The sequence below is a fragment of the Dromiciops gliroides genome, chromosome 4 (assembly GCF_019393635.1).
Source record: "Dromiciops gliroides isolate mDroGli1 chromosome 4, mDroGli1.pri, whole genome shotgun sequence".
Taxonomy (NCBI): domain Eukaryota; kingdom Metazoa; phylum Chordata; class Mammalia; order Microbiotheria; family Microbiotheriidae; genus Dromiciops; species Dromiciops gliroides.
In genome coordinates this window covers 482,786,398-482,803,211 of record NC_057864.1, presented here as the reverse complement: position 1 = coordinate 482,803,211, position 16,814 = coordinate 482,786,398, and the positions used below count along the sequence as shown (strand labels likewise).

At 53.6% G+C, this 16,814-nt stretch overlaps 1 protein-coding gene across 5 annotated transcripts in view; it reads left to right on the top strand.

Annotated features, from left to right (window-relative positions):
* The window catches only part of VPS8 (VPS8 subunit of CORVET complex), a 161,729-nt gene that overhangs the window by 71,946 nt on the left and 72,969 nt on the right, over positions 1-16,814 (top strand). For all 5 annotated transcript variants that reach the window (XM_044001871.1, XM_044001870.1, XM_044001873.1 and 2 more), the window contains 7 exons: positions 1,199-1,245; positions 5,678-5,900; positions 7,207-7,296; positions 9,246-9,297; positions 10,281-10,323; positions 11,031-11,103; positions 11,266-11,385. In XM_044001871.1, coding sequence (XP_043857806.1) covers positions 1,199-1,245; positions 5,678-5,900; positions 7,207-7,296; positions 9,246-9,297; positions 10,281-10,323; positions 11,031-11,103; positions 11,266-11,385 — 648 coding nt within the window. The remainder of the gene's footprint in view (positions 1-1,198; positions 1,246-5,677; positions 5,901-7,206; positions 7,297-9,245; positions 9,298-10,280; positions 10,324-11,030; positions 11,104-11,265; positions 11,386-16,814) is intronic.

Sequence of the window (16,814 nt, the reverse complement as noted above, 5' to 3'; positions counted from 1 at the left end):
AGATGGCAGGGGGGGGGGTCTGCACAAGCCTTGGCTCTAGAGAAGGTGGCGGTGGGAGCTGGAGAAGCCCTGGGGGAAAACCAAGGGGCCCCTCACTTCCCATCAGTGGGATCAGAGTCTCCCCGAGTTCAGAGCAGTTTGGCCCACTGGTAAGAGAACTGGGCCTGGAGTCAGGGGAAATGGGTTCACCACCCGCTCCTGACCATCACCAACTGTGGGACAGTGGGTGAGCAAGGCCCTTTGCCTCAGTCGTCTTGTCTATGCAGTGGGGATGTAATAATGCCCGTAGGCCCTGCAGCACAGGGTTGTTGGGGGGAGCCATGGGTGTGAACCCCTGCCCAGGCCTTCAGGGGTGGGAGTAGCAATAAAAGGTAGAGGGTAAACAGGGACAGATGGCAAGGCTGGCGTGAGGGACCTGATCACATCACCGGAGCATCGACTGACACACTCAGGAGAACCCCACCATCCCTGACCCCTTCCCTCCTCTCACCAAGAAGACTGGCCAGACGTTCCCCTGGCTGAGTAGCTGTGACCAGAGTCATCCCTGGGGCCCCGGCGCTGCTACTGTGCAGACATGCCCATGTGCACACACCCCTCTGGGCCCAATTAGACCCTCGTAGTCCGTAATGCCCAGGGACACCTCAGTTCTAACCTGCTGGTCAAAGGACACGTCCTGAGGTCTGCATGCTCCAGCGGCCTCCCCGCCGTCTGAACAGCCCTTAGAGTCCTAGGTGTGGCTGCAGGAGGGATCTTGGCGGCCTTGGAGTACTGCCTCACTGTACAGTCGGGGAAATTGAGGCTCGCCTGTGTCTTGTGCCTGGTGAGTCTCTGAAACAGGGTTTGAACCCGGGTCTCCCCGACTCCCCAGTGTACGGTCCTGCCCGTGGTTGCCTCCTGGCACGTTTGCGTGGGGCTGCAGGATGAGGCAGCGTTCCCAGAGGGGCAAGCTGCTGCTGCTGCTCCTGCCGCCACTGCCCGTCCTTCTGCAGACCTTTGAAAGAGTAAAGGGTGCTCCTGCTCCTCATGGGGCACCAGACGGTGTGTCTATGCCAGGGGCATCTCCACCCTCAGCAGTCACACTGGTGAGGTCGTGCCAACTGTGGGCTGATGGCGGCTTCCCCGGCTGTGGTGGTCTGGTGCTGTCTGCCTCCTGAGCAGAGGTGGGCCATCTAACGTGTCCTCTCTGCTCCCTCCACAGGACACGGTGCCCGTCGTCGTCGATTACTGTCTTCGGCTGCAGCGCAGGTAAGAGCTGGGCCCTGCCCGTTCGCCGTGCCTGCTTCTATTCTGATGAACTTATTACCCGGACTCTGGTTTATGTGATGTGCCCATTCAGCAGATGCACACCCGCACCCCCAGCCGACCAGTCGTTCCTCTGGGGAGCCTGACTTGGGCAGCACAGGGCAGGGCACGGACTGTTCAGAGGGAGGGATTTTAATGAGGGGAGACTGGTCTCTAGGCTGGGCATTAATTTCTTTTCTCTCCCGTTGACCTCATCCTCACCTGAGCCTTTTGGTTGCAAATGCATAAGAAATATGTGCACGACCTCTTTGGCATCTATGAAATCAACTTGGATTTGGAAGCTGGCATGAGGAATGGGGAATGAGTTCATTTGGGCCTGGGAGTGTGCTTCTCGGGGCCGCTAGGGGGCGCCAGAGTGCATAGAGTGCCAGGCCTGGAGTCAGGAAGACTCATATTCCTGAGTTTGAACCGACCTCAGACACTCACTAGCTGTGTGACCCTGGCCAGGTCACTTTCCCTTGTTTGCTTCGGTTTCCTCATCTCAAAATGAGCCTCAGAAGGAAATGGCACCCCAGTATCTCTGCCAAGAAATTCTCAGATGGGGTCAGGAAGAGTCAGACCCAACTGAACGAATGTGCTTCCCAGTACTAAGAGGGAAGCCACAGCAGCCTCTGGTGTTCAGAGATCTGGTTGTGTCACACACCTGTGCTTAAAATTCATCCTTGGTTCACCTTTGTTTGCCACGTGAAGGTAAAGCTCCTTTGATGCGCGTCCAGGGTTCCTCCTAGTGCCCTCGTTTCGAGCCTTATATCACTCCACTCCAGCCTCGCCCTCTGTGCTCCTGCCAAACTGGCTCGCACTGTGTTCTGAACAGCATTCCTGCCTCTGCACCTCTGTTCGTGCTTGTTCCTGTGCCTGGAATGCCATCCCCTCCCCTCCATGGCCTATTACATTCCTCCTCATCTTTTAAAAATAACTTTTATCGGTAACTTTTGTTTAGACATCACCTACATTTCCCCTGTATCCCTCTCTCCCCCTATTCCCAGAATGCCATCCTATAGAACAAGGAATATTTTTTAATAAGAAAAGTAGGATGAGAAACTTGTGCAATTGTTCTGCTCTCGTTCTCTCCCACCCCAGCAAGGACTGGGAGGGGGCCTTCTTGCAGCAGCTCTGGGGCCTTGCTCTTTCTCCATGATTTTCTCACATTCCCTTTCAGTTGTTTGGTGGTGGTCATTCTTTCCATTGATGTTGTTGGGATTGTGTATAATGCTTCCTTTGCTTCATTCTGCATCAGATCACTCACATCTTTCTAAGCTTTTCTGTATTTCTCACATTCATCACTTCTTACACCTCGTCACATTCTGTCACAGTCATAACCACAATTTGTTTAAGCATTCAATCATCATCTGCTTCATTTCTCATCCTTTGTTACCCCCAGAAATGCTGCTCTAAATATTTTGATATATGGGGTATGAGCCCTATATGTGGAATCTCTGGATCAGAGAGTATAAACATTTTACTAACTTGATGTGCATAGCTCCAAATTGTTCCTGCTGATTCGCAGTTCCACCAATAATGTACCAGTGTACCTGTCTTCCCAAATCTCTCCAACATTGGCTATTCCTGTCTTTTGGTATCTTTGCTGATTTATTAGGGATGGTTTTGATTTTTCCTCTTCATTCTTTGAAGGCAGCTTGAAATTCCATTTCTTCCCCCGGACCTCACATGTTGATTCCTTTCTTTTGTGTTTATCACATAATCTTGTGTGTTGTGGTTCTCTTCATTTATAGTTTAACTCCTTTCTAGACTGTGAGCTCCTCACATAAGGGCAGGGGCTGTGTCTTCTCTGAACTTTGTGTCTTCCCCAGGATATATCTCAGGACTCTGTCTGCAACAGGGACCAAACGACTTCTGACGTAATTAATGAAGGCTTTCTTTGCAGAGCGTTGCTAATTTGTGTCGAAGAAGCATATGCTTGACTTGATCTTGGCCATTTCCCTCTCAGCCCCTGATTGTGTGAGCTCGAGCTGCAGAGATGTCTCAAACTGAGAGATTAAGTAGAATGAGGCTTAGCAGAGAGGGGGGTCCTCAGAAAGACCATCTTTGCCAGACCCCACAGGGTTCGAGCCTGATTGCCTGGTGTCCCAGACTGAGGAAAGATGTGCCTGGCTGGGTCTGCAGCTGTTCTGAAGTCAGCTCTGCCCTGGGCTAGAGGCCCAGGTGTGGGGAGGAAGATGGGGGGGGGGTTGCCCTTTGAACCCACAAGGGTTAAACCAATTGGTATTTTCCAACACGCTCAGAATGATGGGAGAAGGTGCCTTGGACTTGCTCTTCCATTTCTCCTTTATCACCCAGGACACTGTGGGGTTTTTGTCCCTCACAAAGCTGCCTCTGAGGTGGCCTTGTCCCCCTCTTTTCTGAATGTTGCCTCCTGTTTCGTCCCCTTCCCCCTGTGCTTGCTGTTAAAAGATGCCATTGGCTCCCCCAGCTCATTTCTGTCACCACATGCTCTATAGCCCAGAGCAAACTGGTCCAGTGTCCCCCCTTTAAATCCTGGCTTCTCCTTCCTCTCTGGAGTCTTCTCAGCCCCCCACCCCCTCAGGCCCTTCTCCTTGCCTCCTGTGGGCTGGCTACTGGTGGGCTGAGAATGTTGATTAGAAGACAAACGAGGGGCAGCTAGGTGGCGCAGTGGTTAAAGCGCCTGCCCTGGATTCAGGAGGACCTGAGTTCAAATCCAGCCTCAGACACTTGACACTTACTAGCTGTGTGACTCTGGGCAAGTCACTTAACCCCCATTGCCCTGCAAAAAAAAAGAAAAGAAAAGAAATGAGGGGCAGCTAGGTGGCCCAGTGGCTAAAGCACTGGCCCTGGATTCAGGAGGACCTGAGTTCAAATCCAGCCTCAGACACTTGACACTTACTAGCTGTGTGACCCCGGGCAAGTCACTTAACCCTCATTTACTGCCAAAAAAAAAAAAAAGAAAAGAAAAAGAAAAAGAAAGAAAAGACATGAGCAGGAAACACTCACCATTAAGTTTGAAGCCAAAGAAGAGTGTGTGCCACAGTGATAGCCTGGCACCTGAAGAAAAAGAAGTGGATTTTTCTCCCGGGGATAGGGATTCTTTCAATTCTTAGTATATTCAGAGGAGCAGCACAGGAGAGTGGAGATGGGACTTAGGAAAGCCTGGGCAGGAGGCCCGCTGCTCCCTGCCTGCCCTGAGTGGGGCGTGATCACCCATGAAATTACGGGCTCAGCCCCAAATAATTGGACTCTTACGCTCACAAACAGACCCAGTCATTAATTAAATTCAGAAAGCACCCACTGTGTGCTAAGCACCATGCTCAGGAAACACACATTCCCCTTGAAGAGAAACAAGTGCACTGAAATAAAAAGGCAAAGTGGGCCCTTTTGGGGGGAGGGGGCGGCAAAAATGCCAACAAGGAGGACAGTCAGGAAGGGTTTCCTGGAGGAGGTGACACCTGAGCTGAGCAGGAGGGGAGCTGGACGTCCCAAGAGCCAGGGCTGAATGTGATTGTGTGTGCATGTATGTGCATACTTTGTGTGTGTGTGTGTGTGTGTGTGTGTGTGTGTGCGCGCGTGCATGTATGGACGTACATGTGCCTATACGGTATGTTAGTTATACACCTCGGTGGGGCAGGGAGGCTTGGCTACCAGTTGAATTGACTGCTCATTCTCTCTGCTTCGGAGGCAGAATGTGACCCCCTACCCCCCTTTGAGAGAGATCCAGAAGCCATCCCACTATCTCTTAGTGGCCTGCCTTGAACAATTCCACCTCCAGACCAGCCATCTTCTTTGTTTGGCCACCTAAAAATCTGTTTCTTCCTTCCTTTCCTGTCATTCGCTGCCCTTGCTTTATAGAAAGTAGGGATCCAAATAGGCATACATAAGCATAGTTAGACGTAAGTCTACATAGGTTGCATTTGAGGTGAGGCAGGGGGAGCCGTGAGACATTCATCAGGGAGAGTCAGACTCTTACCCAGAACAGAACTAAGACAGGGAAAAGGACAGGAGCTTGTTGGAAGGTTTGACGCTGATCAGTAACCAAATGCCTATGATGTGTCAGGCCTTGGGAAGGTACCAGTACAAAAACAGTGCCTGCCCTCAAGGGGTTTGCATTTCTCTGGAGGGCTGTAACACATACCGATAAGTATGTGTGGGATGGATACAAAATAAATGCGGTCATCTGTGGGGAGGGGGCACGACCAACCATGCAGTGATTGGGAAGAGGTCTCCTCTTATAGCGAGTGGCGTTTGACTTGTTTCCCTGAAGTAAGTGTGGGGTTCCACGAGGCCATGGTGAGCAGATGGGCCCGTGGCCCATGGCCAAGGCAAGGGGGGGGGGGTACCACACACCGGGAGCAACTCTTGGTGAACCCTGCTGAGGTTATTTGTTGTTCCCCTTCTCTCGTAGGGATCTTTTATTCAGCCAGATGTATGACAAGTTCAGTGAGAACTCGGTGGCCAAGGGGGTCTTCTTGGAGTGCCTGGAGCCTTACATTTTAAGTGACCAGCTGGTGGGGATCACAGCCCAGGTGATGAAGGATCTGCTCATTCACTTCCAAGATAAGAAGCTGATGGAGAATGTGGAAGCCCTGATTGTACACATGGACGTCACCAGCCTAGACATCCAGCAGGTGGGTTTGCTAACGGGGGGGGGGGGGGGGGGGGAGAGAGAGAGAGAGAGAGAGAGAGAGAGAGAGAGAGAGAGAGAGAGAGTGTGTGTGAGTGTGTGTGTGTGTGTGTGTGTGTGAGTGTGTGTGTGTGTGGGGGGGGTCAGTAGTCAATCCTGGATGTCTGTGCTGGGGAGATAAAGTGCACGTGGGAGCCTCGGCCCCCAGGGGCCAATGTGCCACCTCAGGGGTGGTGTGGACACGTCTGCGTCTCTTAAGTGCCTGCTGTTTGCCAGGCTGGTGCTCAGCCTTGGGGAGACAGACAAAGAACCGCTCCCTGCCTTCAAGGAGAGCTCAGTCTAGCAAGGGAGGGGACATTTATACAACAAGTGTGTACAAAAGTACTAAGTATGAGGTCAGGGGTGGGGGGAGACGCCTCTGAGAGGAAGGAAGGAGAAGGTGGTGGAGGAGGCCCACGGGGGAGATGCTGCTGTGGCCTGGGTTGGCAAGACTGGGGGTTCCTCCGGCAGCGGTGAGCAGGCCAAGGATGGGCATGGGGACGGCGGGTGGGTGGCAGAGGGAACACCAGCTAGACGAGGTGCCTAAGGAATCGGGTGTTGTTGGGTCCGGCCGGCCATAGAGTCGGGTTGTGATGGGAAGGAGAGGTCAGAGCAGGGCGAGGAGGAGGACGGGGCAGCTGGAGGGCCTGCACATCAGGAGCCATCCCCAGAGGTGTCCAAGAGGGGCATGGCTCGTCCCAGCCTCGTCTGGCCCCGCCCATCGGCATCTGCAGGTTGTCTTACACCCTCAGCTTGTACCATTTTGGGTCAAGAGAATTAGGGGAGCAAGAGCCTCGCTTGGTCATCGGGACAAACGCTGCTTTGGCAAGTCTCATACGCCCCAGCCTGTGACCTCGAGCCACCGCCTTGCCCAGCCTGGAGCCCAGCCGAGGCCCTGAGATGTGAAAGGACTTGCCCAAGCCACACAGAAGTCGGGCCGGGAGGGAGGAAGCCCAGGGCCGGCGTCCCTTCCTAGAATGACCCTTGTCTGTCAAATGAAAATAGTGCTGCCCAGGGTGGTCGTGATGAAAGCTCTGCAGATGCTGCAGAAACAAGGCTTACTGTCTTGTCCTCCGCCATATGGCCGGCTCGGCCCCTCCGGTCAGACTGTGAGTTCTTGAGGGCCTGTCTTGTCTCCCCTCCTGCCCCGAGCACGGTAGTGGCTCCACAGTCTCGGGCATGAACACAGCAGGTGCTTAAGCAGTGTGTGCTCTCTTTGGAGCAGGTGTCCCTGGCTCGGCGGTCACTGCAGTCACCACTCTCTCTTGCAGGTCGTTCTCATGTGCTGGGAGAATCGTCTCTACGATGCCATGATCTACATCTACAACAGGGGCATGAACGAGTTCATCAGCCCCATGGAGGTGAGCACCCCCCCACCCCACCCCAGTGGCCATGCCCAGTGTGGTGCGGGCAGCTTGCACGGGGCTCGCTTTCTCCCAGTCACTCCTCCCTGTCAGCAGATGTCCGTGTGCTGGGGTTGAATCCGGGGGCCCGTCAGTGGCGTGGCCTGCCTGCTGTCTGTTGTCCTTTCTGCCCCATTTGGATGGGCAGCTTGGCACATTCCGAGGCTACCTCGAACTCGGGAGAGCCTCTTACGCGGGTTCTGCCCACTGCCCTTGCAGAACCTTGGTTGGAGCAGGGATGTTGGCCACAGGGGAAAGGCCTGCTGGCGGCCAGCAGCCCCGATCTTGCCTTAAAGGGTCAGCGCATGCCCAGAAGGCAGCGTTAGAAGGGACGCACGATCCTAGGGAAAGCCTTAGAACCCAGCCGGGGCTGCCCATGGGGTCCTCCAGCCTGACTCTGGCAGAGGTGCATCAGGTGCGAAAGGTGCCCCAGGGAGAAGTATGGGGGCTGCCCCCAGTCCTGGTGAGGAAGCGGGGAGAGGCCCGAGAGACTTCCTGGCCCTTCCGGTTGAGTCAGGCCACCTCCCCAGCACTGTGCCCACCTGCCCCTGCCTCAGTCAGATTGGGAATGAGGGAAAGCCCTCCCCCAAGCTGGGCTTCCCCTCCCCTTCCGGGAACCGTGTCCTAAAGGATTCTGGGATGGTTTTGACCTGGCAGCTGGGCCTTCTTCAGGCTTTTGTGGAGGGGTCGGGCCGGCTCCAGGGCCTCACTGTTCAGTGACCCTTGGCCTCGCAGCAGCCCGGGGCTCCTCCCTGAGCACTGCAGACACTCAGCCTGACACGGCTGATGGTTGGGAACAGCTTCTAGTTCCCATCAAATTGGACTCAGAGAAGAGACAATGACTCAACGCCTCATCTCCTTGGAGAAAAAAGCCTCCGGGGGATTTCCATGGAACATCCTTTGGTTTCTCTCTCCATATGAAACCATTTCTTGGGCCCTGCCCCCCATCCCCCCCCATGTAGAGTCGGCCCATGCGGGAGCAGCTTTTCTGGCCTACAAGGAGATGGCTCGTCCTCCCAAATATTCACACAGGAGGAATTAGAGACAGACAGAGCCTTAGGACAGCCCAGGCCAAGCCCCTTGTCTTACTGAAGATGAAATGGGAGCCTGCTCTGGCCACAGTCTCACTGCGGTGACAGAGCATGTCACCTCCTCCCTCTCTAGTCTCCAGTGGCTCCCTATGACCCCTGGAATCCAAGATCAAGTCTTAGATCCCTTCATGGCCTGCCCCCGCTCCACATCAGTCTTCTTGTACAGTACCACCTACTTCCCATCCCCGACTCTGAGCATTTTCCCCGGGCATCCCCTGTGCTTGGAGTTCCCTCCTCGGCCTCCTTCACGTCCGAGCTAAAGCCCTTCTTCAACAGAAGCCCCCTTGTCCCCAACCCCCCTGGCACCTGGCCCCTGGTGCTTATCTCCCAGCCATCCTTGGCTCTTCCAGCACACCAGTCAGTCCATCAGCACCTAGTAAGGGCTTACTATGGGCTAAGTACTGGGGATACAAAGATGAACAAAACCAGACGGTGCCTACCCTTAGGGAGCTTCCTGTCCAGTGAGGGAGACAACAGGCAGGTAGAAAGCTGAGCAGCTGGGCGGTGCCCAGGGAGGTTCCCTAACAGAGCCAGGTGGGGGGGAACGAGCACTCCCCCCCATCTGTCGGCACCTGCCGGGTGCAGGATGGATGCTGCCACGGCACATGCTCAGCCACCTGGCCCCAGTCCTGGTCCCGATCTCAGCCAGGCTACCTCATGGCCCTGACTGGGAGCACTTGACTTGAGGCAGGTACAAGGGCCCAAGGGGAGCGCTGCCTTCTCAGTCCCCTGGGCTCGGAGGCCTCACACGTGGGGGTGGGAGCGTGGCTCACCTCCTACCTTCTGAGCGCATTCTTCTGTTCATTTTAAATGCAGAAGCTTTTCAAGGTCATTGCTCCTCCTCTGAGTGCCGGCAAGTCCCTGACAGGTGAGCAGCATCCTGTGGGAGCTTGGGGGAAAATGGCAAACAGCAGTGGGGGGCAAAGGTCCAACGGGATTTACACTGCTTCCCCCCACCCTGAGATTCCCAGAGCCTCAAAAGAAGAGGAAGGGAGCTAAGGAGGCAGGATGGAGGAGGGCAGGTGGGCGCCCTGGGGACCCTGCCTTGGCCCGGCAGTCAGCCCATGTAGGAAGGGAGGGGCTGTGGGGAGTCAGGAGACACCGGCTGCCCTGGGATGGAGGGGGGTGTGGTGGCCGTCTCCTTTTGCATGTAAGGAAGCTGAGGCAGAAATGCCATGCACTGCCCAAGTGAGCAGAGACCATCCGCAGGGAAACCAGGAGCAGAAGCTGCTGGTCCTGCCCCGATTTGTCCCCAGCTTCTCCCAGAGTCTACAGAGTAGACACAAGAGAGTCCTTAGGGGGCATCCTCGGGCCCTGCCCCAGCAGGGGTCCTCACTCTGATATCCCTCAGCATCAGCTGGTAGCCAAGGAGGAGGAGCGGGCTGCTTCAGGAGATCCCTCCCCCATTGTACTTCTCAGTGCGTCCGTACCCTCTGGTCCTGGTTCTGCTCCCCAAGGCCGACCAGGGCGAGTCTGACCTTCAGGCTGACAGGAGACAGTCAGCAGTCCCTGAGGCCAGGAACCCCCTGCTCCTTGCCCACTGGGTCCGGAGCCAATGACCTCTTAACCCAAAAGCCCCGGAGGCTTCTGTTCATTGCACCAGTGCCCCAAGGCCTTGCCGATCAGCCTGCTGCCCATTGACACACAGTTTCTGCCCCACCCCGGAGGCCTCATCCACTGATGAGGCCACAGTGGTCCTAGCTTAGCTCTCTCTGCACAGGAAGGGCCGCCCAGGCTCAGAGCCCCTCCTCCCCTTGGGTACCCTAAGCTTCCTGGGGCTTCCCCGGCCAGGTTAGCCACCTGCAGGAGTGGAGGAAGGATGGCTTTCTAAGTGTCTTCTCTCTATTGCAGATGAACAAGTTATTATGGGCAACAAGCTGCTTGTCTACATAAGGTAAGTGCCAGGATGAAGCTGCACCTTCTCTGCCCGTTCCTGGTCTGGGTCTCTCCCTGTCCCCTGCCCTCCGAGGAGACAGTGGCTCTAGGCTGTGTTTTGTGTGGGATGACTGAGCCACCTCCGAGGCCCTCCAAGCCAGCCCCTCTGCTTTACAGATGAGGAAACTGAGGCTCACTCCTCCGAGTGACTTGACTCCCCACCCCTGCCCCGCGCCACCACCCCCAGTCACCAGAGCCCCAGCACGTGGCCTAAATAAAAGATTGCCCACCACCACTCCTGATGGCTTTCTCCCCCAACCAGGGCCACCCAGAGAGGTTCTCATTGCTCAGCTCACAGCAACCCTGGTCTTCCAGGCAAGACTAAGGGACTTGCCCACACTGCCCAACTGGTTGGCGACCGAGCCAGAGCCAGACTAACCCATGCGAGCTTGGAACCAGGCCCTGTTTCTATCTGTGACCTACCTAGATTTCCTGATGACTTCAGGGTGAGCCCCTATCCCTTCACCCTCAAAAGCAAAGCAGTGACAAGCCCAGACTTGGGGCTCAGTCCAAAAACTGTACCCAGATTCCCTAAGAATGAGTCTTCAGATGATCTTGGTCCGTGGTCAGGCCAGAGCCAGAGAAGCTTCTGGACTTGGGCTGGGGCAGGCCTCCAGGCACTTGAGGCATGGGTGTTCTTACCCAGACTTGTCTCTTTCTCTGCAGCTGCTGCTTGGCAGGTCGTGCCTATCCCCTGGGGGACATCCCTGAAGATCTAGTGCCCTTGGTTAAAAATCAGGTGCGTGCTGCTCCATCTGCGATGTTCCCTCTGCTGATGTCTGTCATGGCATCCCCAAGAGGGCCGGAAGCCCATGGCAGCCCCTCAGACAGCCTTGTTGGGCCTGGGCAGAAATCACCACTGCTGTCAGGCATCATGGGCGCTCCCTCTCTCCGTCTGCAGGTCTTTGAGTTTCTGATTCGCCTGCATTCCACAGAGGCCTCCTCGGAGGAAGAGATCTACCCCTACATCTGCACCTTGCTTCACTTCGACACCAGGGAATTCCTGAACGTCCTTGCCCTGGTAAGTGGCCCTTTCCTGGGCTCATGGTTGCAGAGTTCCACCTTAGGGATCCCCAGAGGAGGCTCAGGCGGAGTGACTTATCCAAGGTCACACAGGTGGTCAAAGCCAGGATTTGAACTTGGCTTCTGGGACTCCACACTTAGTGCCCTTTCCACTACACCCCAGTCCCTGCCCTGGAGAGGACAGAGTGTTCAAATGAAAGGCTTGGCCTCATGCCCAGGGCAGGGACATCTGTCTCATGGGTTTCTGTGGGATGAGCAATGAGAACCTCTCTGGGTGGCTGTGGTTGGTAGCATGGTAGGTGGTAGAACAGCCTGAAGCCAGTAGTGAAAGCTCCACCACGAGATGGATGGCTGTGCCAGGATTGGAAGAGACGTAGAAAGGCGGAGCCAGTGGTATCAAAGTCCGGAGACAGTTGGCCTTCACAGAAGGCACAGGAGCCGGACCAGACAGGACGAGGGCTCAGGACAGAGCCGTCCGCTCGCCATCCCAGGTGCAGATAACGCTAGCTCCGGAGCCAGACTTCACCTGGGAACCATTGTTCACAGAGCTCCTCGAGAAGAAGGTGAGCACTTCAGGCCTCCCCCAATTAGCCAACCAAGCATCCACATCCACCCAGCCATAGAGCACTAACCCCTCTCCTCTGTTACAGGATTCACACTCCCCGGGAGACTCTTGACAGCAAAGAACCCACAGATCCATCAGACTCTGCCGCAGAGTAACAAGGCAGAGAACACACCGAGCTCTCAGCCCAAGGAGTGAATCTGTGCATCTCTCTCACGCCAGCAGAGGACAGACAACCCCAGGCCTCTGGAGGGTGGGTGAGCACAAAGAGCCCCTCCCCCAGGAAGAGGTAAAAGAGACTTTCTCCAAGTCTAAAGGAAGCAGCTCCGCCACTCGGGGAAGTTAGAAGAGAGCCGCCAAAACATGAATTCACTGACCAAGCAGGGAACGCTTCCCAGCAAGAGGAAAACAGGGTGAGGCAGCCTCAGCGATGAGTGACACGGCCGACGCACAAAATGGGCCAGCAGGGGCAGGGGGACGTCCTGGGATCTTTTTCTAACACAACCGAATGCACGTTTGAGGGAGACCATGTCGTGATAACATGTCACGCAGGTTGGCAAATACATTTAAACACGCCAGCAAGCAAATCCTATTTTTATCGGGGCACAGGGACAGGACTTGCGGCTGTAGGAACCATGCGGGAAGACAACGGACACACACAAATACTAACACCATGGTCCCTGATCAGTGAAAAAGCCTGGGGTGTCTGGCTAAGTCCAGCAGATTTCCAGCACCTAATGACCATCTTTTCTGACTTAGACCTAGAAAGTCGAGAGCAAGAAATTTTCAACCTAGCAATAAAAACGGTAACAGAGATGGGGCCAGAAAGACAGAAAATCAAACAGTACAAGGTTGACCCGACAGCCACACTACAAGTAGCAGATGACACCAACAACGTGATGCCCAGGGGCCCAGACACACCAAGCTACATCCCATGGGAAACTCACCCACCGAGACGATGGGGTTACTCTCTGAATGTTACGCACAACTCAGGAGATGGTCAAAGACAACCAACCTTCAGACTGGGAACGGGCACAATGGACTCACAGTTTCTAACCATTGAAAACAGTGCCAATAGAAATGATGAGGACGGGAGCCTGTTTCACAACAGGAAAATACCACTTTAAAACTAAACCAACCAGACTAACAAAAATATGGCAAGATAACAGAAAATTAGGAAGGGCAGCCCACGTGAAAGCCAATGGCTGTGAAAGACAAGGAGCAGAAATCTGGCCAAAATTAGGCTGGAGAGTAGGACCGTGTGAGCATCATTACCGTGAAGCATGCAGACAAAGAGAGCTGATGTCAGGAGTCGGATTCTCAGGATACTCATTGGTGACAGGGAGCAGGGGACCCGCAGAAACAGAAAAGGGGGATGTGTGTGTAGATTCCAGCAATCAACAGAGAATAATTTATGATTATGGCCCCGGAAGCAAGGCAGCTCAATGGAGAGCAGAACATGACTGGATGGAAAGCCAGGAGGTGGAGGATGGAGAGTCCTGGGCTTGTGCCAGAGCAGCCGACACACCGGGGGTAGGAGAGGACAGACTGGTGAGAATGTATTAGTCCACTCCTACGCTCCTTGGGCTGGAGGAGATGGCCTGGGACCAACGTATCCATGGGGAAGAATCGGACAGCCAGCCAGACGTGGCACCCAAGCCGGCACTCGGGACAGCCATGCCATTCGTTGGTGAAAACAGTGCACCAGGCCAGATCTTTGTGAAACTTGCAGCAAGCTGGACAGGTGACTTCTCAGATTCAGGAAGAGCATCCAGCAGAATAATCACCTATGCTACGTTCTTCTGGAAAGGAACACTGGTAATGAGGAGTGAACGACGAGCTCCGCATGCTGTCATTTCACCCACTGGGCACTGGCAGTACCACTTTGCATGTATTTCCCAAGTGAAACTGGAAAATTCAACTGACCCGTCATGGCAGGAAAGAACCACATATCATGTGCTGAAATCTGTACCGATAAACAAAACCAGCTTACTCGTTAGTTAATGAAACTCTTGTAAATAAAAATAAATCAAAGCAAAACAAACCAACTCTGTGTGTGCTTTGAGTCAGAGGGTGGGAGTGCACCCATTTAAAGATGAATGGGGGATAAAAAAATATGATCGCTTCCATTCCCTCGTGACCCGGTAATGGCCTTCTTTTCCCTTCCCACCCTTCCCTCCTTTCTCTTCTATAAATGCCAGTCATTTTCTGCATCATGAAAATGATAATTCCTGGGGAATTAGCCACCATTGCATCCAGCAGGTGCTTTATAAAGGAGCGCTCCTCCAACGAGGGGGTGAAAGTCGGCGGGCCTTGGTTGTATCAGCTTCAGCTGGACGTGGGAGCAGGAGGAGGATGTTGGAAGTCAGGCCTGTGAAGGGCTCCAAGATTAGAGAAGCTAAAACAGCCATGCCAGGGGAAGGGGGAGAGTGAAGGCCTGAGGATGGGGAGGAAGGCCCAGCTCAGGCCCCTTCCCCAAAGGTGAAGATGGGAAGGATGGTGAGGACGGTACGGCACAGGGGCCCAGCCTACCTGGCAGAGATGCTGGTCCTTCCCGTTTTTTTCTTCCTGCTCCTCCTTGGGAACCAGATCTTTGGTAAAAAAGGGAATAAATCCTGAATGAGAGAATCCCAGGGTGGTAACAGCCTCATTCAGCCCTTCCTATCACAGTCACTCAGGTGTGCCTGGGAAGAAGCCTGTCCAAAGGGAGCCAAGCTTGTTCTCCCATAGGGGCTCAGTGGAGAGAGCATTAGGCCTGGAGTCAGGAAGACCTGAGTTCAAATTCAGCCTCCAACAAACACTTCCTAGCTGGGTGACCCTGAACAAGTCACTTCCCCTGCTGACCTCAGTTCCATCAGCTATAAAATGGGCTTAATGACAGCACCTGCATCCTAGGGTGGTTTGAGTATGAAATGAGATAATATGTCAGACACTTTGCAAACCTTAAAGTTCTCTATAAATGCCAGTCATTTTTATCTTCGATAATGATGAGTTCTAGGCACGGAGTGCCATACTCCAAGGCTTCTCCCCCTGGCGGAGCCTTGGTAGAGGGCAGGGCTGTGCCTCCTGCCCTCCTGCTCTTCCCCATCATCGCTTGATCCCTTCACCTCCACCAAGATGCTTTTACACGTTGTTCTCCCTCCAGCAAGAACGATTTTATAATTAGAGGAAACATTGCCGGCAGATTATGTTCTCATGATGCTCTGTCATTTTGGTGACAGTTGTTCACTGCCACCAAAATATGTCATTATTTGTACCACAATATTCACACTGTGAGGCATTACCACTTAATGATGTTTACAGAAATAAGCTTTCAGGATCTGTTTCAAAGCCGTGAATGCACGCTGCCAAAGGGAAGAATGGGCAAAGAAAGCCACCGTCACCACCACCGCCAGCCCCTTCCTCTGTATATCCCGTGAGTGCTTCATGCCATGTACTTGGGGGACGTGTGCGTGCATCTGGGAGGACCTGCGGAGTCGAGGCTGCCTCCATTGTAAAGGATAAAAGGCTGACACCACGTAGTCTATCCCCTGCTTCCAAGCAGGAAGGCATTTAGAGCTGAGCAGAATCTCTCCTTTGAAAAGTGGAGAAATCAGGAGGTCCTCCTGTCTCCCCTAGTTACCTCCCTCTGGGACCGCCAACCCTTCTAAGTGAAGATCATTGTGTTTCCTCCATCTGCCTTTTGGAGCCATCCCCTTCCCCTTCCTTTCGGAGCAGGGGTCTTCAGCTGCTTTTTCACCTGCAGGGGAATACGAAACCTTCCACGTTTGTGCATGTGAATGAAAAGGCTTCTCTCTGAGAGCTAAGTTTTAGCCATCTTCAGGGGCCACATTGGTCTTATGCCATAGATGAATGTGTTCACCGTCAAGGAGGCAGCTTGGGCAGTGTGTGAACTTAGAACACCTGGGTTCAAGGCCTGCCGGGGCACATTCTCCCTGTGTGACCCTGGGCAAATGGACCATCTCTTGTATGGCCCTGCCTCCTCCTCTGCACATCAGTACTTTGAGTCAGGCCCCAGTGATGTTCTTAATCCACATGGAATTTCCTTGAGGGGAATCTTCAAGGACAACTACTTGGCAGGAGTTGAGGAGTGGAGCCGAGTTCCAGATAGAGAGGAGAGGTTTAGAACTTGGACAGTTTCACCATGGCAACTTTGGGGGATGCCTCCAATGTCACCTTTTCTTGGTTGTCATGGAAATCACAGCAGTCACTCTCCCTGACAATTAGTGTGCTATTTTTAATGGCCATTATCCCCCTCAGCTTGTGGAGCCTGGATGGCTGATGAGCCCGAGGCACTTCTTTCCTTCTCTCCCCAGTCCTTCCTTCCAGGTTGTTCTTCATCTAACTCAATTCATTTTCACAAACTTTTGCTAATCCTGTACCGTGAGAAAGGCTCTGAAGATACAGAGACCAAATGAAAAGCAGTCCCCCACCTCAAGGAGCTGGCTCTCTGAGATGGGGTGAGGGGTGGAGGAGAAGAAGGTGATACCACATGAATTCTTTAATTTGATTTCTATTTTAAGGTCCAAATTGTCTCCCTCTATCCCATTGCCCACCCATTGAGAAGTCAAGAAATGGGATACTCATTATATACAGAAGGAGGCACGAAAAACATATTCCTGTATTAGCTGTGTTCCGGAAAAAAAAAAAAGCAAGAAAAATGAAGGAAAAAAATTACATGTAGTTATTAAGTCTTTATTAAGTGCTTGCTGTATGTATGTCAGGCACTGAACTAAGTGCTAGGGATCTGGATAAAGACAGAAGCAAGACCCTGCCCTCAGAGAGCTCCTAATGGGGAAGATGATATGCCAAGAACATCTAAGATACACCGAGAATTTTGTGTTGTTCAGTCATGTCACTCTCTG